The following is a 24,917-nucleotide window of genomic DNA, read 5'->3' as shown; positions in this document are numbered from 1 at the left end:
TTTTATGGGATTGCGCTCATGCTAATTTGGCCTGCTTAGTAAATCTGGCCCTAACCCTATTTTAATTAAAGTTGGTTTATTTCTAATCTGACATGATGAAAGCAATAACATTCGGTTTAGTAAGTGAGTCTGAAAAATTCAGTTCTCATTAACCGCTCTTGGGTGCAAGTTCCGTCATTACCAGCACAATTCAACAGATCTTGTGACCATAGTTGGCTAATGATGCTTTTTGGAAACGCGTCCCTGATTGATTGTAAGTGTTTTTGTTTCACTAAAAAGAACTGTCACATAAGAGCAATTTGTTCAGGAACTGCACCGAAGTGTCTAGCTGTATAGTTTTTGATTAATTACAAGGGTTAGTTCATCCCAAAATTTAAATTTACTTGTGTTTCAAATCCATAGCACTTTTGTTTCTCTATGAAACAGAAATACGAAGTTTTTGGTGAAACATGAGACAATTCGGTCCCTCCATTGAAAGCTCATTGCACCAAAACTTTGATGCTTTATAAAGAGATTATTAAAGTAATCCATGTGGATCAAGTGCTTTTATTCAAGTCTTCTGAAGAGACAAGATCACTTTACACATGAAAGACATCAAATATGATGAACAGAAGCTCAAATGTGCTAGATTGACATGCTCGATAAAACCTCACTGGAATATTATACAGTTTTTTTCACCAGTGGCTATTGCTTGTTTGGTGGTTTTAAGTGGATGGTGGATATAGACACACAATGGATATAGACAACAGGGTTTCAAGGAGTATGTCTTTTTGATTTAAAAAAATAAATAAATAATGTAACATTTAGCTAAATTTTTTTTAAACCCCATTACGACAGTTATGCCACAAGCCCAGCTCTAGCAGTACTGTTCTAGAAAACAAGGTGTAACCACCATCACTAATGTGCGGTCCAAACAAAAGGTGCTGAAGCGGCAGGCAGACACGTCTCTAGCATTACCTTATCTAGTGCTGGCGCCAGCGGATTTCCATCTGACATGGTACAAAATCTTCCCTTCTCTGCAAACAACACAGACTTTTGATTGCTTGAATCCTTGTGACAAACACTCAAAGCAAGGTCACAGCTAGGCTTTTTTAATGTATTGAACAGGCTGTATTTAGACTCTTCTGGCCAATTTCTATTGCTTTCACTGCATTGTTTTCCAAGGATGTTGCCACTTTGTGTCAAATGCTTATTTTGATACAGGCTTTGCCTGCTGGTGTGGGGGTACCAATGCCCGTCCTCCTGCCAAAATGGCTGTTCTGACTGTTGGTCACATTGATCAAGGAATTACTGTAACTATCGATCTAAATTTGATCCACACTTAATTTTTTTTCTTTCTCCTACTGTCATCACACTGAACTCTAATCTCATTCATTTTTCTCTCTTGGGGTCTTTATCATTGGTGCCTTGCTCTATCAAGACGAGGTGCCACATCTTAAAATAGTGAAACAAGGCATTTACCAAAATAAGGCTTTAGTGAGCTTTAATTTAGTTAATCTGTTTTTTGATTATTTATTGCATGTCTTTCTTACTTCTGCCTTATTAATTTGAATAGTTAATCTGCTTAACGTTTTGTAGCTTTTTTTTTTTTTTTTTTTTCCCCTCTGAATCTTTAATGAAACATGCTAAGGATCATTCTGAATCTAATGGATGCTCTGGTCTGTTTTTCAGATGAAACTATGGTGATAAATGTATTTTGTGGGGTGGTGTCTGGTGTTTTGTCCTCCTCTTTGGCAAATCCAACTGATGTGCTAAAGGTACGTAAAATCTCCTCAGATATATATATATATATATATATATATATATATATATATATATATATATATATATATATATATATATATATATATATATTTTTTTTTTATTATTATTTATTTATTTATTTATTTATTTTTTTTATTTTGTTTGTTTTTTTTATTTTAGCAATGTTTTTAGGGTATTAAGTAAGAAAGGCTAATATAAGTAGTTGTTTGTTAGTTTTTCCAGTATCCAGGATATGATAATGTTTATATAAAAATATGGAAAATGTATTATTGAAAATAAATAGAGATTAGAAAATATAAATAAATAAATACATATGCAAAATTTAATTTGACAAATGAGATTTGTTTGATCCAAAAACTGAAATATTACTACAATTTAAAATAATGGAAAATCTGAATTGTCAGCATCATTGCTGCTTCAGTATCACATGATCCTTCAGAAATCATTCTAATATGCTGATTTGATGCTCAAGAAACGTTTATTATTGTTGGCAATGTTGAAAACTGTTTTTGCTAATGATAATTGTGCCGCTTAATAGTGTTGTCAAAAGCATAGACATATAATAACACTAGACGCCCTATTGGCCGCTTTGGACTGTTGCTGCGATACGTCAACGAGTCTGCCATATTGTGCGGGGCAAGACTACGCTGTTAACAAACACAAGTAACCGGACGAGCTGCGGTTTTTCTGGATAAAAACAAAAATAACGTTTACATTTATCAACCAATTTCAGTGGTTTATAATGTACGTGGTGTACAAAAAGTTCTAGTTACTTAAGATCTCTATAGTTAGACATACAAAATATTTATTTTAATAAAAAATAGTCAAAGCTCAGACTTGTCATGTATTTGACTGCTTTATTCTTGCATAAGAATTGTGAAAACGCCCATACTGAGATATAATTTAATTTTCACATTAAATTAAATAACGTTTTCTTATTTTAAAAAAGGGATTTTCTGTCTTTAATGCAATTTTAGCTTTTCTTGAACTTAATTGACCACCATTGATAAAATGAAACAAAAATAATCAAATACAAATCACACAGGCTGCTTTCTGTATTTTTATAGCACTAAAATGATACAAATAGATACTCCAAAAACATACAACAACAAAGATAACTGATGGATCCTTTATGGTAATACATATGATATGGTACATCTACAGTGCAATGCAAATAAAGAAATTGAGAATAGTAATTAGTTTGTTATACATTATAAGGCCGTGTGTCCACCAGAGTGTTTTTTCCAGCTGCTAGCGTACTTTTTCAATTGTTTTCAATGGGAGCGCCACGTTTTTTAAACGCCAGGAGCGTAAAGGCCCTTTCACACAGGACGCGGTATGCGCTGCGCTATGAAACCCATTTGTTTCAATGACTTGTGCCGCGCGAGGACTGCGTCGACTAAAGCGCAGACGCAGCGGAGCGCAGCTTGCGCGCACGCCGCGGTCAAAGTTCAAAATAGTTAAACTTTTGCCACTGCGCTCTGTGACGATTACCCGCGCGACCAATAGCAACGGGGCATTCAAACAATCGGAAAGCAAAATGGATGAACAGCTATTGACTGTGTTGGAATTTCCAGACCTATACAATACAAGTTTGCTGGTCGTATAGAGACATCGGGAGAAAAGCTGTATCATGAAGACATGACAGACACTTCTTAGCACGGGACATATACTTTGCTGCTGACAGAAAGGTGGAACAATCAAATGATTAGACGATTAGATGATTAGAACTCCCGATACAAGTTTGGAAAACTCCAACTAATGTGCTCTGGCCAGCGCAGCGCAAATCGCTTTGTATCTGAAGAGCTGCGCTGAACCCAGCGGCGAGCGCAGCGCATACCGCGTCCTGTGTGAAAGGGCCTTAACGAGGCGCTAAGCGTCTTTTTAACGCTCAAGCGCTGCGAGCTCAGCGTTTTTTACTGGTCGCCTCGAATTGAAGAATGCTCAACTTTGAGTAAAACGCTGCGCTCATCACTGTCACTTTTTAGCCAGCCATCCAATCAGAATGAAGGAGGGGCGGGACAAATACAATTCCGTCCAACTGTCACATTCTTGCTCTACAGCGACATCAATAAACAGAAACAAAATGGATGAGAAATTAATATTGCTGCTCTCCGAAAATACATAGCAAAGTAATTTCATATTGTGTCAACATTTTAAGTCTGAAACAAATTACCTTAAAAATCAGTTTTAAGTAACAGTGCCGCGGATATTCCGTATCATAGCAACAAAGCGTCTCAACGGAAAAAAACGCTGCGCTGCAGAAGCGCTCTCAAGCTCTCACAGACAGGCATTTTAAGCAGAGCTCCTAGCGTTTTCAGCTGGCTAAAAACGCTCTGGTGGACACACGGCCTAAGAAATAGTTTATGTAGTATATAATATAATAATATAGTCAATAATAAAGTAGGCTATATAATATTGTCAATAAACAAACAGTATACAACAAATAAAATAGTAATGAATAGAACATTTATAAAATAGTATAAGTACAATAATATAATATATTGATAATAGCATATTGTATAATAATACTATAATAGCAATAGAATATGTAGTATCATTTACAGAATATAGACAATAATATAACATCATAACTATAATAGATTGATAATTATAGTATTGGTATAATAATAATCGCAAATACAATGTAATATCAATTGCAGAATAATATAGACAATAATAAAAATAGTAAATTAAATAGTGACTAGTACAATAATAACATATTGGTATAATAATAATAACAACAAAAGGCTATATATTTTCCATCAGTCTCTTGGAAATGGTGAGAACAGTCCACTGACAGACTCTCCTCAGCTTTCCTTGAGGCTTGTGTAGCCCTGGTTGCAATGGGCTGAAAAAGAAATAAAAATATAAACAAATCACCATTTAATGGCAAACTTTTAAATAATGTAGATGGGTCGGGAAACTTTCCTTCTAGCTACCACTGTCTCCTCAACTCGTTGTCTTTGTGAAACCTTAAATGTGTGAAAAGCTAGCCCACTAACTAACCTTAAAGTAAGGGTTAGATTAACAAAATATCAGTCACTTAGCCGTAACGAGTACTTGTCATAAAAGTCGGTTTTAATAAAATAGAGATGCATATTTAAACTTTAGTTTATAAAATAACATAAGCTAAAATTATTAGAAATCATGTAAACTCACGTCTCAACTTTCACAGCTAATTAGTGACATCGCTAGCTATTTTAGTCTAACTGACTCCGGTGGCCAACTACTATCAATTATATAATGACCATACAACCAGAAACAAATGTTCAGTCTTACCTGTGAAAGGTTATTCCCCGAGACCGGTTTTCAATTGTGCAGCGATTTGTACAGCCACAAGCAGCACACGAAGCAGGCATTTTTCTCAATTCCAGTTATGAGCGTAATGTGAACGTTGCCCCGCACAACATGGCAGCGCCGTTGACGTACGGTCCAGCGGCCAATGGGGCGTCTAGTGTTTATTATATGTCTATGGTCAAAAGTACCGGTACTTCGTTACCAAGTCGGTACTGAAATTTTGAAAATGTGACGATACCAGCATTTCTGTATTACCAGTAGTACCGAGATTCCGGGTATATTTGGTATCCACTGATAGGACTGTGGCAGTATTACGTGAATGTGACACGAGTGAAGCACAAAGCTTTGTTTATAGAATAAATAATAGATTAGCAATTAAATGTGACATCGCATCCATGGAAACATTTTGGTTCATGCTGAATGAGAGAGGTATACATAGTCCATACATTTTAAGATTTGTATTCTGTTTTGTCAATCGCGATCTGGTCACCTGATTATCAGAGAATTTAACAATATTCCATTCGTTATTCCACTGAACATGGAATCTCTGTTTATTTTCCCAAATCTTCACTCATGCATAAACGTTTCTTCCTTTGGTTCACTTTTAATTAGGCCTATTATATTTGCATTCTTTACTGTGGTAAAGTAGAAAAAACACTGAAGGACAGAAACTTTTTTGCTTGCACGTCAGTTTCTATTTAACACATTTTGTGCTTGTTATTAGACTTTATAAGGTGCGTCAAGTTTATATACGTTAGACCGTTTCACACACGCTGGTGATTTTTACTTTCGTTTTCTCTGACAGCGCAAAATCAAACACAGCCTGAATGTCCTGCCCCTGCTGAAGATAAAACTCACTCTTCAGACCTTTTACAACAAGTGTCAGTTGCTTGTAACATCAGGAGATAATATGAAGATATTATTAAAGAGAAATGGTCTCTTTCCTGCTCGTGGCCCACATCCCTCTCAAAGCAGCTATATCAAAGACTATAGAATAACGGGACTTTGGCTATATGACGCATCTTTGTGTGGAAATAAACTAATGTTTTTTGAAATAATATTTAAATTTCTTATTATTTAGGTTACCATTATTTACCGATATTTATTTCATAGTTTTACAGGCTGTAGTGTGTTGTTTCACTGACAGAATAGCTATTTTTTTATAAACGCGCACGTCTGTTACCCCTGTTGGAAAAAAAAACAGCATGCTGGTAAGGTAGATTTTGAAGCTGGTATGCTGGTTTGAGCTGATCCAGGTCCAGTTTAGGACTAGCATGGACCAGCAGGACCAGTTTAGGACCAGCATTTGACCAGCATACCAGCTTCAAAACCTACCTTACCTACCACCATGTATGTTTGAGCATGTGTTTTTTTTTTTTTTTTTTTTTCAAAATGTATTTCATTGAAAATGAGCCGATTCAGGGTGTGTGGCCCTTTAAATCTCGTGCTCCACGCCCCAAGAGCTCGCGCTTGCCTTAAACAACATAAAAAAAGTTCAAACAGCTAATATAACCCTCAAAATGGATCTTTACAAAGTGTTCGTCATGCAGCATGTCTGATCGCGTAAGTACAGTGTTTATTTTGATGTTTACATTGATTCTGAATGAGTTTGAGGCTATGCTCCGTGGCTAACGGCTAATGCTACACTGTTGGAGAGATTTATAAAGAATGAAGTTGTTTATGCATTATACAGACTGCTTATAATGCATGTTTAAAAGACTGTTTAAAAATGAAAATAGCGACGGCTCTTGTCTCTGTGAATACAGTAAGAAACGATGGTAACTTTAACAGTACATTAGCAACATGCTAACGAAACATTTAGAAAGACAATTTACAACTATCACTAAAAATATCATGTTATCATGGGTCATGTCAGTTATTATTGCTCCATCTGCCATTTTTTGCTATTGTCCTTGCTTGCTTACCTAGTCTGTTGATTCAGCTGTGCACATCCAGACATTCTGCCCTTGTCTAATACCTTTCATAATGTTGGGAACATGGGCTGGCATATGCAAATATTGGGGGCGTACACCCCGACTGTTACGTAACAGTCGGTGTTATGTTGAGATTTGACTGTTCTTCGGAGGTCTTTGAAACAAATGAGATTTATATAAGAAGGAGGAAACAATGGAGTTTGAGACTCACTGTACAGTAGGTGGCCATCCAAAACGGTGTTTCTACCGCCGCGTCGCAAAGTGCATTTGCAGCTTTTGACCGCTGAGTGGCGTTTTAACCACGTTATCCAACAAATGCATCAAAGCACATTTATCTTTATGCAAAATGTCAATTTTCTCACATATTTATATTTATCACAAATACATTTTTATTTATATTTTAAACTCCTTAAATAAAACAGCATGGATTTTTGACACGCACATACTTTGTTATTCGTTACCTGTCCTTTATTTGACAGATAACTACTTAGGAAAAATATAGCCTATCTGTTTGGACACTGATTAAGAAATTGTTGCGTGTTTCATGAATTATATCCTTTATTTTAGTAAAACGTGAGTCACTGAATAATTTCGCTCCCATTATTAAGGCACGATTTAGCTAAATCATTAAAACTAAAAAGAATGGACGGATTAATAAAATGTCATAAAAAACTGCAACTCCTGCAGCCGCATTTAAATGCAGGAGTGTATTCTATTCCTTAAAATATCAGAAACAACACATTCCAGCGGATAGATCGCCTCTTATTTAACACAGACCCACGAATTTATTATCGAGTTGAGATGTTTCTTTCTTTTCAGGTACAATTATTCGCTGAGTTTAAGTTCACTTTTGAGACGTTTTAAATTCTCGCAGAGAGACAGCTGAAAGCGCACCCTGTTTTTATTTTATTTTATTTTTCAAAAGTACAATGTTTTGTTGTTATTGTGAGCGTACACAAATAAAAGTAGACCATTTGTAGTCTTGCACTAATCTGTAGGCTATCGCCAAAAATGACGGAAGGCCTGTTTTAAGTTGTTTCAGCTGTCATGAGGAGAAAATTCATCAGAACGCGCCGGCCCTTTCGTCGGCCAGAGGGATAAAAATTTAACCAATTTAACATATTTAAATATTGGGCTATAGACTAATATAATTTTTTTTAATATGTCACCAATGTTGATTATGAAAAGTGAATAGCATGACGGATGCGCAATGTTGGGAGACAAATGCAGCGGGTCAGACATGAGTTTGACCACTTCATTAAGTTTTGTTTTATAGTAAGTCTTTCTTTAAAACGAATTTCGTTTTGTAGAAATTGTATCTTAATTTCAATCAATGTTTCATCAACCAATTATTAATAATTAGGAAGAAAACCATGAACGTCGGGTGTGGAATGGATTGAAGTGCGTAACAAACGAACTCATGCTTCCGTGGCCTTTGAATAAGGCTGAATCAATAGACGTCTTTCTGTTTTTATTAAAGGTGCCCTCGAATGAAAAATTGAATTTATCTTGTCATAGTTGAATAACAAGAGTTCAGTACATGGAAAAGACATACATTGAGTTTCAAACCCCATTGCTTCCTCTTTCTTATGTAAATCTCATTTGTTTAAAAGACTTCCGGAAAACACGCGGATCTCAACATAACACCGACTGTTACGTAACAGTCGGGGTGTACGCCCCCAATATTTGCATATATGCCAGCCCATGTTCAAGCATTAGACAAGGAAAGGCAGTATTAACGCCTGGATCTGTGCACAGACAAGGTAAGCAAGCAAGAACAACAGCGAAAAATGGCAGATGGAGCAATAATAACTGACATGATCCATGATAGCATGATATTTTTAGTGACATCTGTGAATTGTCTTTCTAAATGTTTCGTTAGCATGTTGCTAATGTACTGTTAAATGTGGTTAAAGTTACCATCGTTTATTACTGTATTCACGGAGACAAGAGAGCCATCGCTATTTTCATTTTTAAACACTTGCAGTCTGTATAATTCATAAACACATCTTCATTCTTTAAAAATGTCTCCAACAGTGTGTAATGTTAGCTTTAGCCACAGAGTATAGCCTCAAACTCATAGAGAATCAAATGTGAACATCAAAATAAATACTTTACTCACATGATTCGATGTATGCACACAGCATGCATGACGAACATCTTGTAAAGCTCCATTTGAGGGTTATATTGTGAACTTTGTAAATGCGCTGTAATATAGTCGAGAGCTCGTGAGGCAGGGGGCACACGATTTAAAGGGGCGGCGACTGAAAAAACCAGTGTATAGTTAATGATGCCCCAAAATAGGCAGTTAAAAAAATGTATTTAAAAAAATCTATGGGGTATTTTGAGCTGAAACTTCACAGACACATTCAGGAGACACCTTAGACTTATTACATCTTGTGAAAAAGCATTCTTGGGCACCTTTAAATTTCTTAAATACATGCCTTTATTACTTAATTAATTGATAAGATGTTTTGGTCTAACAATATATTTTAGGTGGTCTAAATTCTAAGTTAGACACAAATTTGCGTATAGGCTAGGCTTCTAGACAAGCGCGTAAATTGCTGTTTCGGCCGCAAATTTTCAGTATTTTCGATCGGTGCATCAAATGATATAGGCCTAAACTAAATTCATGTATTTACAGTAAAAGAATAAAGAAATAGCCCAACTCTAGACTTATTGGCTAGGATATTTTTACGTTTGGGCAATATATAATACTAATAATAATAATAATATCTCAGCAAAGACCGAACAATTTTGTCTCGGCACACGACCGCTAACAGTAACACAGTAGCACAGCGCATCAAAGCTTGCTGTTGTCTTGGGTACCTTACAAACGGCGATGGAAACAGTGATTTTTATTTTTTTTTTTCCCCCTTTTGTGGTAATTTAGCACTATTTTCTATGGTATTCTGCTTGCATTTTTGGGCTTCAGTTGGATGCTTTATTTTTATCTTTAGTCAATTTAGTTTAGTTCTAAAAAAGCAAAGGTGGTGCGGGGGTGTCCCGTACGCCCATGATGTAATGGTAATACATCGCTTACAAAGGGTTCATGTTAACTACTGTATGATTATCAGACGATTTAAATGTGTTAATGTTTCAATTATCGTGCAATTATAGCTATGTAACAATCTGATAAACTGCAATTGTGCAGTTTGTATCCATTAACACGCTCATAAACATTACAAAAAGAAATGTCATGCCATAAGCTACACAATTACAAACAACAAAAAAACTTTGATATCCCAATAATCAACATTTTGTTATTTAACAAGTGCTAGGCTATTAAGATAAAAAGTTTCTGCTATAGTTTGCGCCTAATCTGGCGCTTCACAATGGGCTACACAATGCATAAAAATATTTTATAGGCCTATTTGTATTTTGACTGCAGTTAGAGCAAAATGACTAAAACATGTTTAACATTGGAAGTTTAAGATTCTTTATTAAATATTCTTACTTTATGCAAAACATATAGGCATCTGTACATTGTGCCTCTATAACATCATAACATAAATTATTAAATTATATTTCAAATGAACCGTACAAACCCAATCTAGTTTTTTTTTGCTATTTATTTAGGCCTATTTATTTATATCAGCAGATCTGTGTTGATTCAGTTCATTTCAATAACTGCTGATGTTGCAAACTGTGGTTAAGCTGTAAAGCAGATATGTAACATTGGCTCCGTATTATTAGAACAATAACTGTACAGAATCTTTACTGCCATCCAATGTTCCTTAAAGACAAAGAAATAAAATAAAAATGTTAAAGAAAAACAAACAAAAACAACAAACCGATTGTGTTCCATTTATATATCAATGTATAATGTTTACATTATCTTGTGTGTATAAAAGGCACTCACCCAACCTAACAGTGCTTGCTCTGCAACACTTGACAAGTTTGAGATAGGGGGAAGGGCGTTTTGTTTAAAATGTTTGTCACCAAAGCCATTAATCCAGAGGGTGGGAGACTCAAAATATTAAGCTATGCGTGTGACAGACCTTTTTGCAATCTTGATGCTTTTTGTTAATTTTAACATCCTGATCCGATCATATGAAATAAGCTGACAAAATACACAATTGTTAGACTCTGTTATGAGTATTTGCAGTAAGTTTCTTTATTTGTTTGTGTTATGGGGATTTGCAGTGTTTCGCTCCACTCCAGAAGTTCCGAATGGGATCAACCCTCCCCCCGTGCGTTTGGCGTCTGCTGCTGCCGAGCAGAGTATGTGCGCAGTTTTGACTGGAGCGAGGATTTTTTTAAAAGTCGGAGCGTCGTGTTTTTTTTTGTTTGTTTGTTTGTTTGTTTTTTGTTTTGTTTTTGTTTTTTAAATCTGCAAGAAATGTTATGAGTTTGGCGTGTGGTAGGAAAAAAAGTTTGCACAATAAGCCACTACGCAAATTTGTGTCTAACTAGACCAACTAAAATATATTGTTCGACCAAAAACATCTTATCAATTATTTAAGTAATAAAGACATGTAATAAAGTAATAAATAAATTTAATTAAAACAGAAAGACGTATATTGATTCAGCCTTATTTAAAGGCCGCGGAAACATGGTTTCGTTTGTTACGCACTTCAATCCATTCCACACCCGACTTTCTTGGTTTTCTTCCTAATTATTAAATATAGGCAATTGGTTGATGAAACATTGATTGAAATTAAGATACAATTTCTACAAAACGAAATTCACTTTAAAGAAAGACTTGCTATAAAACAAAACTTAATGAAGTGGTCAAACTCATGTCTGACCCGCTGCATGTCTCCCGACATTGCGCATCCATCATGCTATTCCCTTTTCATAATGAACATAGGTGAAATAAAAAAAATAAAAAAAATAGGCAATAGCCCAATATTTAAATATAAATATGAAACTAAATTGGCTACATTTTTATCCCTCTGGCCGACGAACACGCCGGCGCTTTCTGATGGATTTTCTCCTCATGACAGCTGAAACAACTTAAAACAGGCCTTCCGTCATTTTTGGCGATAGCCTACAGATTAGTGCAAGACGACAAATGGTCTACTTTTATTTGTGTACGCTCACAATAACAACAAAACCTTGTACTTTTGAAAAATAAAATAAAATAAAAAATAGGGTTCGCTTTCAGCTGTCTCTCTGCGAGAATCTGAAACGTCTCAAAAGTGAACTTAAACTCAGCGAATAATTGTACCTAAAAAGAAAGAAATATCTCAATTCGATAAGATATAGGTCTGTGTTAAATAAGAGGCGATCTATCTGCTGGAATGTGTTGTTTCTGAAATCATGGCCAGTGCTCGTTGCGGCTGCTATCAGTTCTCATGGCGCTCGTGCACACGCGCAGTTTTCACACAGACAATCAAGCGTTTCGTTCTGGTAAAAGCACAAAACAAAATGCACACAATGTGTCCTTGCTCTTGATGTACAATCACTGATGAACACCTTTGGTTTTAATGAGTAAATTAGCCAAAATATTTATTCCTGCCGGTATTTTAGTCTGCAAATCACTGACATTACATTTTTTTTTTCTAAGAGCAGACCAGAATGAAAATATTAAATTTGTAATCGTGTGTGTGTGCTCCTTTTTATATATATATATATATATATATATATATATATATATATATATATATATATATATATATATATATATATATATATATATATATATATAAATATTAGGGCTGGGCGATATATCGCATGCGATTGTCAGGCGCTTTTTGTCAGTAAAGCCGGTTCCCTGATTACCGCTAAATCACCATCACCTGCTTTCAAATGGAGCGGCATTTAATAGACAGAGCCGTAGATCACTGACAAGCCACGCAATATCGCGTTCATTATCGCAGATGAATCGCCTTCGATAATGAACTTGATATTGCGTAGCTTGTCAGTGAACTACGGCTCTGGCTATTAAATGCCGCTCCATTTGAAAGCAGGTGATGCCGAATTAGCGGTAATCAGGGAGCCGGCTTTACTGACGAAATGCGCCTGACAATCGCATGCGATATATCGCCCAGCCCTAATATATATATGCCTAGTAATGACTGTTTAATGACAATAGCATGTCCACTTTGTGTAAAGGTCTTTCTTTTAATTTTTGATGCATAGACTGTAGCCTAAGACTATCACACGTTTTGAAATTAACTCTCACTTTACATTTTTTTATGGTTTTTAAGGATGTTAAAATGTTATATAATAATGTTATTGTTGTTTTACTTCGTCCTTTCATCGTTTACAAACCAACATTTTATTATTACAGTCACTTTCCAATCCGTCCCTTTGCGCCACCTGGCGGTAGTTTTTTTACACGCGACTGAATTTCAGTTAACGCAACAGCCCTGCGGCGGCGGTATGCGCGGTGGTAATACCCATTTTGGTTGTCCACCTACTGTATGTCTTTTCCCATGTACTGAACACTTGTTATTTAACTATGCCGAGGTAAATTCAATTTGAATCTAGGGCACCTTTAATGTTTTTAAAATAGGCTATATAAAATAGTAAAATAGTTCCAATAGATTTTACTGTGGTACCGAAATTGTTACTGAGAACCGTAAAATTGTCATGGTATCGGTACCGACTACTGGAATTTTGGTACCGTGACAACACTACCGCTTAATATTTTTGTGGAAACAGTAATTTTTTTCAGGATTTTTTGATAAGTAAAATAAATTCAAAAGAGCAGTATTTATTTAAAATAGAAATGTATTATAATATTATAAATGTTTTTACTGTCACTTTTGATCAATTTAAAATATATATATATATATATATATATATATATATATATATATATATATATATATATATATAATTTTTTTTTTTTTTTTTTTTTTTGTGGCCAATTACAGACCAATATATAGTCAACTACTTGTACATAAAGCTTTGTCCATACATTCAGACATAAATGTCATAATTTGTGTTTTGTCATTTAGACAGAAAAACATACTTTACGCAAGTACACAAACTCAGCTACGAGCGCTTGGCCAGCACGCAAATTTTTGAATTGTATGCTAACACATTATGTGTACTTAAGTTAATAACCGTACTGCTCTCAGCTGTGTTCGCATACTTGCGTAAAGTATGTTGCCCATCTTATCTTTATCCTAACTTTTATTTTTTACAACACAGACCACTGAGCTTGTTTTATTTGATGTCCTGTTATTTCCCTTGGCTTTTATCAGATTCGCATGCAGGCTCAAGGCAGCCTGTTACAGGGAAGCATGATGTCTAATTTCATCAACATTTACCAGACAGAGGGCACTCGAGGCCTGTGGAGGGTGAGTGCTTTCATTATGTCTTGTCTTCGACATCAGTGGTGAGTTTTCAAAGCATGTGTGTTAGGGCTGCACAATATTGGGAAAAAACTGACATTGCGATTTTTTTTTTTTTTTTTTTTTTTTTTTTTTTTTTTTTTTTTTTTTTTTTGTGATATGAAAACAGTTTCACCAGATAAAAAGCTCTAATTGGAAAGAATTGATCATGATTGGGGTGATTTTGTATACACTGCGTTCCAAATTATTATGCAATTGACATATCAGTAAGATTTCAGTACAATAAACATTCAGATTTCAGTTTTTCTAAGAAAATGTTTGTTTGTTTATTTATCCATGTCTTTTTAGATAACTGGCATCAATCTCGGACAAAATAATTTGCCAGATCTATGGAAACCCTACTTAGAGGTTGTTCCACATTATTAAGCAAGTCACAGTTCTCATGCAATATGGAGAGGAAGAAAGATCTTTCTGAAGATGAAAAGCATGAAATGTTGCAATGTTGTGCAAAAGGCATGAAAACAACTAATATTGTGTGAAACTGAATGGAGATTATCGAATTATCATAAGATATGTGAGTGATTTAGAGCACAGCAGAACTCGGTCAGATAAAGGCTTATTAATGAAAGTTCCTATCAAAAAAATTTATTGTAATAAAAGGGCAGCTATAAAAAAAGCCAGTGTTGAGCAGCAAACAGGTATTTGAAGCTGTTGGTGTCTCTGGAGTCTTGAGAACCTCACCATGCAGGCTGGCAGTTGTGCGTAAAGATGCATTTTAGACACCACTAACCAAACCTAACAAAGAGAAACATTTACAGTGGGTGTAGAAATACATTTTCAAGCAGTTTTATTGCTGTGGTGTTTTTTTTGCAGCATGGGATAGTGCATAGTGCATTGTACAATAGTGCATTGTACTATGCACTATCCTCCTTTTTATACCATAGCTGAAAATGGCCAGTTATGAACTCCACATATCTTGCAAAAGTCATTTTAATACTCTCCATCTCACTTCCCAGTATTCCAGCCCAAATCATCACCCACCAGCTCCTTGCTGACGTTGCAGTCTTGTTGGAACGTGGTGGCCATTCACCAACCATCCAGAAATCCATCCATTTCGACCATGCATTGTAATACGGCATTAGTCAGTGAATAAAACTATTTAAAAATGAGTCTTCATGTATTTCTAAACCCACTGTAGATGTTTCTCTTTGTGAGGTTTGGTTAGTGATGGCTGAAATGCATCTTTATGCACAACTGCCAGCCTGCATGGAGAGCTTCTTGAGACTCCAGAGACACCAGGAGCTTCAAATACCTGTTTGCAGCTCAACACTGGCTTTTTTTTATAGCTGCCTTTTTAATGCAATTAAGTTTTTTTTACAGGAACTTTCATTAATAAGCCTTTATCTGACCGAGTTCTGCTGTGCTCTAAATCACTCACAAATCTTATGATAATTCGATAATCTCCATTCAGTTTCACACAATATTAGTTGTTTTCATGCCTTTTTCACAAAATTGGACCATTTCATGCTTTTCATCTTCAGAAAGATCTTTCTTCCTCCCTATAATACATGAGAACTGTGACTTGCTTAATAATGTGTAACAACCTCTAAGTAGGGTTTCCATAGATCTGGCAAATTATTTTGTCTGAGATTGATACCAGTTATCTAAAACGACATGGATAAATAAACAAACAAACATTTTCTTAGAAAAACTAAAATCTGAATGTTTATTGTACAGAAATCTTACTGATTTGTCTTTTGCATAATAATTTGGAACGCAGTGTATAAGTAATATAGAAAAAAAAAAAAAAAATTACAAGCATAGATAAATACAATAGAACAATGAAAAAAATGAAATAAACAGTGACACGAGAATGGAATTCAGTGTTTGCGTGCTGCATAGCTCTGTGTGTGTGTGTGTGTGTGTGTGTGTGTGTGTGTGTGTGTGTGTGTGTGTGTGTGAAAACAGCATGCAAGTTCTGAATTTAGTTTGTCTTTTATGTCTTTGTATGTTCAAATGGTTTAAAATTGCTTAAATGTTTAAACTGATAGGAACTAAAACATGTGCAAATGATAAACTTTCGCTGTATGATGGTTAAACACTGCTTTTCGAACTGTTTTGCCTGGTCCGTTCGGATCGCGTATCAACTATGATAACTATACTTGACAATGCACATACTGCAATATGACTATCACAGATAGACACAACGCTGTATTAATGCTAAAACAATATATAGTGCAGCCTAATGTGTGACCATCGGCTGTTTGAATTACTCCTTAGCATTCCAGCTTCTTAAATGTAGCACATTTATTGGCTTTGCTTTGATACACTGATCTCTTTATTGTTTTCAGGGTGTCATTCCTACTGCTCAGAGGGCAGCCATTGTGGTGGGTGTAGAGCTGCCAGTCTATGATATCACCAAGAAGCATTTGATTCATTCAGGCCTCATGGGAGACACGGTGTTCACTCATTTCATGTGAGCATTTCTAGCAGTACTTGCTTGTTGTTTTAAAATTTGAATTTGAATAAAACATTGACCTTGTGAGCCATATTGTTTCTTCTGTTTATTTAGTTCCAGTTTCACATGTGGTCTGGCAGGAGCACTGGCCTCCAACCCAGTGGATGTGGTGAGGACACGTATGATGAATCAGCGCGTGCTCGCCGGTAACCCTCTGTACAAGGGCACCCTGGACGGACTCATGCAGACCTGGAGAAATGAAGGATTTTTTGCTCTTTATAAAGGCTTCTGGCCCAACTGGCTGCGCCTGGGGCCCTGGAACATCATTGTATCCTTTAATAATAAAACACTTTGTTTTAGGACTTTAAAGGGTTAGTTCACCCAAAAATGTACTCATCCTCAAGCCATCCTAGGTGTATATGACTATCTTCCTTCAGAAGAACACAATCGGAGATATGTTCAAAAATATCCTGGCTCTTCTGAGCTTAATAATGGTAGTGAATAGGGGGCGTGATTTCGAAGCCAAATAATATGCATCCAAGACTATTGTGTTCTTCTGAAAGAAGATGGGCACATACACCTAGGATGGCTTGAGGGTGAGTAAATCATGGGATAATCTTCATTTTTGGGTGAATAACCCTTTTAAGGGGATTTTCACACTGGACACGTTTGCTGCGGTCCAAGCCAAGTGCGATTGGACAAAACACAAATAAACGCAAAACACAACTGAACAAAAACACAAATAGGTTTTTAAGGAAGATGTACTAACAGTGGTATTCAGATAAGTAACAGCCTACAACAGATATTGAATAACGTAATCAAATATAAAATAACACTGTTGTATACATTAAATTTAGACTAATCCTTTGTAATGTGGTTCGTAAATGTGGGAAGAAGGAGGCGAAAACTGGCGAACGTTCAAACAATAATCTTTAATAAAATAAACAAAGAACAAAACGAAAGTAATGCCGGCAGACCCTCGCGGACGTCTGCCGGCCACACAAACATAATAAAATAAAGTCCAGGCCTGGTCCTCTCTCGTCCTTCACTGTCGTCGCTCCTCCTTTTATGCTCCCGGAGCTCCTCCGTGAGAGACTCAAGGCCGGTGCGCCTCCCAGGTGAAGCTCATTAACACTCGTGCCACCGGCCTCGCGCTGTTCCCTCACGGCTCTCGCCCCACCCTGGTCGCCACTTCCTTATTAAATCTACAGTTGATTCTTTCAAGAGCAGTGAGTGATTTTATCTTTCTTTTGTTGTTTGATTTACAATAATGACTGCAGCACACTTATTAGGGTGCTGTCACTTTAAGTGCTAATGCATGGATCCAGTATACCGGTGGTCGGCAATAGGCGGCCCGTGGGCCAAAACTGGCCCGCCAGCAATAATATCTGGCTCACGCCCGCAGCCACGTTATTTTGATAGCGGCTGGTTCTGAAATAGATCTTCAGGGAATCCGTTTGCTGTCGGGAATGTGTTGTCACGTGACTTGCGTCATACCGCGCTGCATCCATTGTACACAATATCACTGATTAAAATGGGTTCTATTATCTTTTGCCGCATCGCGCCGCTTGCATCTGGTGTAGACACGGTGTTATATTCTTTTAAAACAGCGACAACTTTGTTGCAGATAAGACACATCGACTTTGCATTCACAAAACTAGGTAGGATGAACACGTAGTTGTCGTTCCATTCTTCTGTGTATGCCCTATTTTCGCTGTCAACTTTCCTCTTTAGACTCTTTGATAGTGCCATTTTCTCTCACCAGCTAGCTTAAATGTTAGCATCACTCCGCACACGACGTAATAGCGTACCTCCAGCAGGCAATTTAAAAACAACAAAAAAAAGCAGTTTAGTAGGCTACGTGAGGATGCCAAGGAATTAATCTCAGTGTAAAAGTAGGCTACGTCAAATAATTATTACAATAAGTTAGGCTCCATTGTGTAACAAGCAAATTCAAATGAGACACATTTATTATTCACAATATGGAAAGAGGAAACAAAACATAGTTTGTTAAGAGCATGACTCAAACATGCATTAATGGGCTTATTCCAGTCCTCTTTTATTTTTTGTTATTTTTATATATTCCGCATCTCCCACATATGTGTGTTTTAGCAAGGCGGTCTTGTCTTGCAAGTTGGTGAATAAAGATACTTGCCAGGTCACTACTCCACTTTATTAATTTATCCAGTGTAAAACCCAGACACCGCCACACAAATGTGGCATTTAGTTAAAGGGTTAGTTCACCCAAAAATGAAAATTAAGTCATTAATGACTCACCCTCATGTCGTTCCAAAACCGTAAGACCTCCGTTCATCTTCGGAACACAGTTTAAGATATTTTAGATTTAGTCCGAGAGCTTTCTGTCCCTCTTTTGAAAATGTATGTACGGTATACTGTCTATGTCCAGAAAGGTAATAAAAACATCATCAAAGTAGTCCATGTGACATCAGAGGGTCAGTTAGAATTTGTTGAAGCATCGAAAATACATTTTGGTCCAAAAAGTAACAAAAACTACGACTTTATTCAGCATTGTATTCTCTTCCGGGTCTGTTGTCATCTGTTGATGTGTTATCTGGTGCGCCCGAGCTTCGTTTACAGTCTGAGGGAGATGCACGCTGTAAACAAAACAACCTTCGCAAACATGTCTAAGGATTTTGACACAGAGGAAGACCTGCATTTTTTTGCTCAGCCATATTTATTTGAACCCGAATACACGAACGAAGAACTAAGTCATGAACGCGGATTGACAACAGACCCGGAAGAGAAGACAATGCTGAATAAAGTCGTAGTTTTTGTTATTTTTGGACCAAAATGTATTAGATGCTTCAAAAAATTCTAACTAACCCACTGATGTCACATGGACTACTTTGATGTTTTTATTACCTTTCTGGACATGGACAGTATACCGTACATACAATTTTCAATGGAGGGACAGAAAGCTCTCGGACTAAATCTAAAATATCTTAAACTGTGTTCCGAAGATGAACGGAGGTCTTACGGGTTTGGAACGACATGAGGGTGAGTCATTAATGACATAATTTTCATTTTTGGGTGAACTAACCATTTAATGACTGTCCAACTACAGGATTATCCTTTGACTATGTTCTGGCCTGCCATCTAGTGGTGAATTTTTTTTTTTTTTTTTTTTTTTTTTTTTTGCCTGATGCCAAACTTAATTGCCAACCCCTGCAGTATACTGTAACACACATGCTCTTTCTCATCTCAGTGTTTACATTAACTTAGGACAGCGGTTCCCAAACTGGGGTACGCGTACCCCTGGGGGTACGTGAGGTGACAAAAGGGGGTACGCGAACAAAATGCTGAGTAGCTCATTTAATTCTACCTTAAAATAATATTAAAATCGAGCATGTATTTCTAAATACCAAAATGTCGTAAATCCAGTACATTTAATCAAATTACCTCATCATTTGCAGTCAAAAACGACTGTATCCACAGAAGCAGCATAGATATGATAGATTGCGCGCAGAATCTGCTGACTTAAATTGCGCTAAATTACTGCCGTTCTCGACAATGCACCTTTGTAAAAGTGGGGATTTAGCACTTACTAGCATGAAGAACAAATATAGACACAGATAGTGGATTGATATCGATTATAAATAACTCAAACAAGACAAAAACATACCTTGTGTGAGTTCTTGTATTTAATATTGATAACGAGCAAGAATGCAATTGTTCCCAAATATCCACATGACTGCAAACGTGACATTATTATACAACAGGTCAAAAAATAAAACGTACATTTTAAACACAGTAGTAGCTTATTTACTGTATTTTGCAATGAAATAATAGTTTTAACGAAAATCACAACAGAACTACAACACACGTCTGTGTTTCGCGAACAATTCTGCGGCTTTGAACGAATCGTGAGTCAATGATTCAATGATTCATTTACAGCCACTTGCTTCGTTACTGAATGAATGACTCGATGACTCACTAATAAAAACAGTGGTTTTTGTTTAATATTTAAAAGTTTTACTTAGTTTTACCATCATTGCATATTTCTCTATTGAACATTTTTTATTTAAAACGTTATTTATTTTATAAAATTATTCATAAAGGTAAAAAAAAATGCACTGGAAAATCAATTTAGGGGGCAAATATTGTCCCTTAATGGAAAAGGTGTGACTGCAGTCGAAATGGGAGAGGGGGTACGCAGAAGGATGATAATTCCTTCAGGGGGTACTCCAAGCAAAAAAGTTTGGGAACCACTGACTTAAGACATAACCGACTGTGTTTATGAGGATACTTACCAAAATGGCATTTCAACATATTTGTGTGTAGGCTATTTGACCGTTTAGGCATGTATCTGTAGCCCACAGTATACTGTGGAGCACATGCACTGAAGGCTGCCTAAGGAACAGTATCTCTTTTGTGGCTTAATAGGCTTTTAATAACACGTTTAATATCAAACACATCATCGCAAATTTGCATTCCGCATTGTAAAGAACAGAATGCTTGTCAATATATTGTTCGTTTTTATTAATCATGTGCAGCAAAGTGAGCAACACATGGGTCTACAATATGTGTGTCGCATGAAGGCGGCTTTCTACTGCTTTACAAACAGGCTCTTTGGAGACAGCTGATTACAAGCCATTAATTTGCTCACTCTCGCTCGTATCCAAGGTAAATCATCACCAATGTCATCCCCTACATGTTTTGTTGAAGTAATGACGTCCTCGACTAAAACGCACACGCAGGTTACTTTACTACTTGAACAAGTGTAGACACGAGTTTGACACTTTCACATTCACTCAAATCACGCACAGTTCCAGTGCAACCACATAGACTCAGGTTTGGTACCGTGGTGCGCTTCCCCAATCCACATGACAGCTTTCGCATTCCAATTTTTTATACAGACTGTGCTCTGTTTCGAACTAAACTGCCAGTGTTAAAAGCACCCTTAGAAATGTCCTTAGTTTTGTAGTGTTTGCATAGTCCAACCACTAGAGGTCAGTACACTGCAACATGAAATAAATGTAGATATATATATCACACACTTAAGAATCAGACAACACTGGTCGTGCTCTGATTTTGATTTACTAAAAAGATCTGGTTCATATAAATCATTTGTGTTTGATTCAGGCTACACTGGCTGTATTGTATGTTTGTTTTTGTTTGCAGTCCCAACACATTCAATACAGGTGTTGAACTTGTTTTTATAACTCAGGTAAATATGATTTAAATGTCGCTTCTAAAAAAAAAAAGTAGTGCTAAAACACTGAACTTCACTGTAGGCAAAACAGAATTCATATTGTGACATGAGCATAAGATTTGTTTGAGTAAACGCATACCCTGACAACAAGCTATTCTTGTATATTCCTGTGATCCTTGACTTAAGTTTCAGTTCTTCATAACCTTTGAGCAGCTGAAGAAGCTTCCATTGTAGCTGAGTCTGTGACTTCGCTGAACTGTTTGTGCGTGTTTGTTTGTGTGTGTATGGAGCTTCGTCCTTAGCATTCACCATCCCTTCTCCATCACGTACCTATAAGTATGTTTATTTAAGAACTTGTTTTATTCTGTTCTCATTTGTATTGTACATACTTGACATATTTAACACACTCATTTGCACCTAAATGCTTTATTTTTCACTCCTGGCAGCTATCTGTCCGTCAGCGCCATGTTCACAGGCCCAGTGGTGATATCATAATATATGCATAGCCAGCTAGAAGTCACACTGGTGAATATTTGAGGTAAAGCGCTATAGCTGGAAACCATCAGGCATAGTTTCTCCTCACTGGCTTGAGAGCATGGCATCATACCATAATGCTCAAGTTAAGTTACTAAAGACACGTCCGCTGGGTGAGAATGTAGAGCAATAGTTAGTGTATTACTGAATATAAGCATAGGTTATATAGGGTATATATCAGATCCCCCAGGAATATTTGAGGTCAAAACACTCCAAATTAGACATTATCTTTTGTAAGTTAAACTGTTCACATGTAGACACCAGAAATCTTTTTGCTTCATCTGTGGACTGCAGATATGATAGGAAATGTCCATGTTACAAACTTGTATACAGGTCAAATTAATACCAAAGGAACTAGTAAGGGGGTGATGTGGCCTCACATCCTGGATCTTTGAACTCAATGGGCCTTATTTATAAAACACAAGCAAATTTTAGTGTAGCCTCAATCATTCACATGTCCGTTCTTGCTCAAGTTGTCACATTTAAATCAACATTGCTCGTTCTATAAGGCCCAATGTGCGCAGAAAGTTTCTTTTATCCAATATTATGTCTAAAACTTCTGAAATGGTCCACGAAGATGGATGAGGAGTTTATGCTTGAACATGCACAGAATTTAAACACTTGTACACAAGATATGTACTGTTTTTATTCGTTTCTGTTTTTGCAACGATCTCTTTGTCACGTGAATGTGTGTTTGTAGTTTGTGTTTTGTGTTCTGAGAAGCACATGCAAAATGTTAAATATTTTGGCAATTGTCAAGTGTGTAAATACGGCTACTGTATGATAGAATAAAATAATAGCATATAAAGGTTTTTTTTTTTTTTTTTTTTTTTTAATTTTGTGGGAAGAGGGGTCGGTAGCATTTTGGGTGCTTGCCTCCTTTGCCAAAGTGGACATGTTTTGAACCAGAACTGCACTGTTGTTGCTGAGTTTTTAAAAGTGACATTATCATTATTATTATTATTGGGAAAGTACTGTTACATATTTATCATTGTATGTCAATATATTTCAAGCCTTACCACTTCCTGCTTTTGTATTTATGCCTTTGCCTGATTGTTTTATGCCTCTTGGTGTGTTAGCCAAACATGAAAGGTTGAACTTCTGCTATACTGTACTGTAAACTATCTGTAATCAAACATTCTTGCTAAAGTTATATGGGCAAACAGTCCTTCATACGATTTTAAGGTGACAAGTTTAAATGGCTTAATGTATATGTAATGCCTGGGTTATTCAGGGGTTTCCTCTATAATATACTTGCTTCTAATTCTTTCCCAGACTTAGGCTTTTGCTAGATTGGTCACTACAGCATGGTGCATGATATATTCCTCTCTGGATAACTTTTGAAAATGCTTATTTCATTCTGTAGCAAAGACCAAGAACCACATTAACCAATGTGCCAGTGTTTTTATTTCAATATACTGCAAGTCACCCACAGATCATTTTTTGTTGTTGTTTTTGTTTTTTTTGTTTTTATTTGCAGATTTTCAAAATTATTTTTTATTTAGCAGATATTTGCTGTTTTATTAAATGAAATGTTCTTTTGTGTAGATGTAATTTAAATTTGTGGGGGTGTTCATTTGGACGAATAATGGAAGTCATGATGAATGTTCTAATACAATGATGACAATTGTACTATTTACTGCCCCAGTTTTTTAAAGTGTGTGTTAGAGAGAGAGAGAGAGAGAGAGAGAAAAAAAGAAGCAAATAAAATCCCCAACACTGCTTTTTTTTTTTTTTTTTCCTTCCCTCAAATTGAAATGCAGCCAATACCCATTGCTGGGTATTATATTTGCTTGGAATTACCAATTTCCTTGTGATCCACTCTTTGGTTAAGTGTCTTTGAACACAAACATTATTTATTATGATCTGTTGGTTGAATAGACAATGAATTGTTTTAAGATTCTTTTTTTTTTTTTTTTTTAAATAATGGCTGGTTTAAATTTTGCTTTGTCCGATGTAACTGCACCTCGATAATAAACGCAGTGTTCACTGAAAGTTGGTTGTTATAGGTCCCATTTATTCCCTTGAAGGCATAGGAACAAACAAAACTGAATTGATGAACACAATGTAAAAAAAGAATTGTTGGTTTAACTTTTAAGTTACCTGGTTGCCTTAAAATTTTGAGTTCCTTGAAATACAATGAAGGCGATTGGTTTAATCAACAGAAACTAAAATATTATTTTATCTGAACCAAATTATCTAAGTTGAAGAAAAAAAATTTGATAAACCATGAAAATATTTTTACAGTGCAGCAAACATACAATTCTATTCTAGTTGTTTGAACCTTTATATACTGTATGAGGTTTCTTCACAAGTTAATGCAGCTCATGAGGTTACAGTCATTTGATAAAAAAAAAAAAAAAAGTATGATGCATCTTTTGATGACATCATCACAGGGTTGCAATCAGGCATGGAAGAAACAGTGCATCTCCATGCCAAGGGTTGAACTACAAAAATTTGGACACATGCCCAGCTCTTTAACCATCAGACTTACACCTACATGC

At 36.1% G+C, this 24,917-nt stretch overlaps 2 protein-coding genes across 2 annotated transcripts in view; both read left to right on the top strand.

Moving 5' to 3' along the window:
• The first annotated feature begins 883 nt into the window (after nucleotides 1-883).
• LOC125266344 (kidney mitochondrial carrier protein 1-like) lies at nucleotides 884-24,408 on the top strand. The gene is made up of 6 exons (XM_048186896.1): nucleotides 884-1,292; nucleotides 1,672-1,757; nucleotides 14,159-14,254; nucleotides 16,600-16,724; nucleotides 16,821-17,034; nucleotides 22,072-24,408. The coding sequence occupies exons 2-6, from the start codon at nucleotides 1,680-1,682 to the stop codon at nucleotides 22,111-22,113; spliced, it is 555 nt and encodes a 184-aa protein (XP_048042853.1). The 5' UTR covers nucleotides 884-1,292; nucleotides 1,672-1,679; the 3' UTR covers nucleotides 22,114-24,408.
• The window catches only part of pof1b (POF1B actin binding protein), a 37,979-nt gene continuing 35,536 nt past the window's right edge, over nucleotides 22,475-24,917 (top strand). The window contains exon 1 of the mRNA XM_048186522.1: nucleotides 22,475-22,526. Coding sequence (XP_048042479.1) covers nucleotides 22,475-22,526 — 52 coding nt within the window. The remainder of the gene's footprint in view (nucleotides 22,527-24,917) is intronic.

This window comes from Megalobrama amblycephala, linkage group LG4 (genome assembly GCF_018812025.1).
Source record: "Megalobrama amblycephala isolate DHTTF-2021 linkage group LG4, ASM1881202v1, whole genome shotgun sequence".
Classification (NCBI taxonomy): Eukaryota; Metazoa; Chordata; class Actinopteri; order Cypriniformes; family Xenocyprididae; genus Megalobrama; species Megalobrama amblycephala.
The sequence above is the reverse complement of the archived record's forward strand: the minus strand, read 5'-3'. Positions and strand labels throughout refer to the sequence as shown.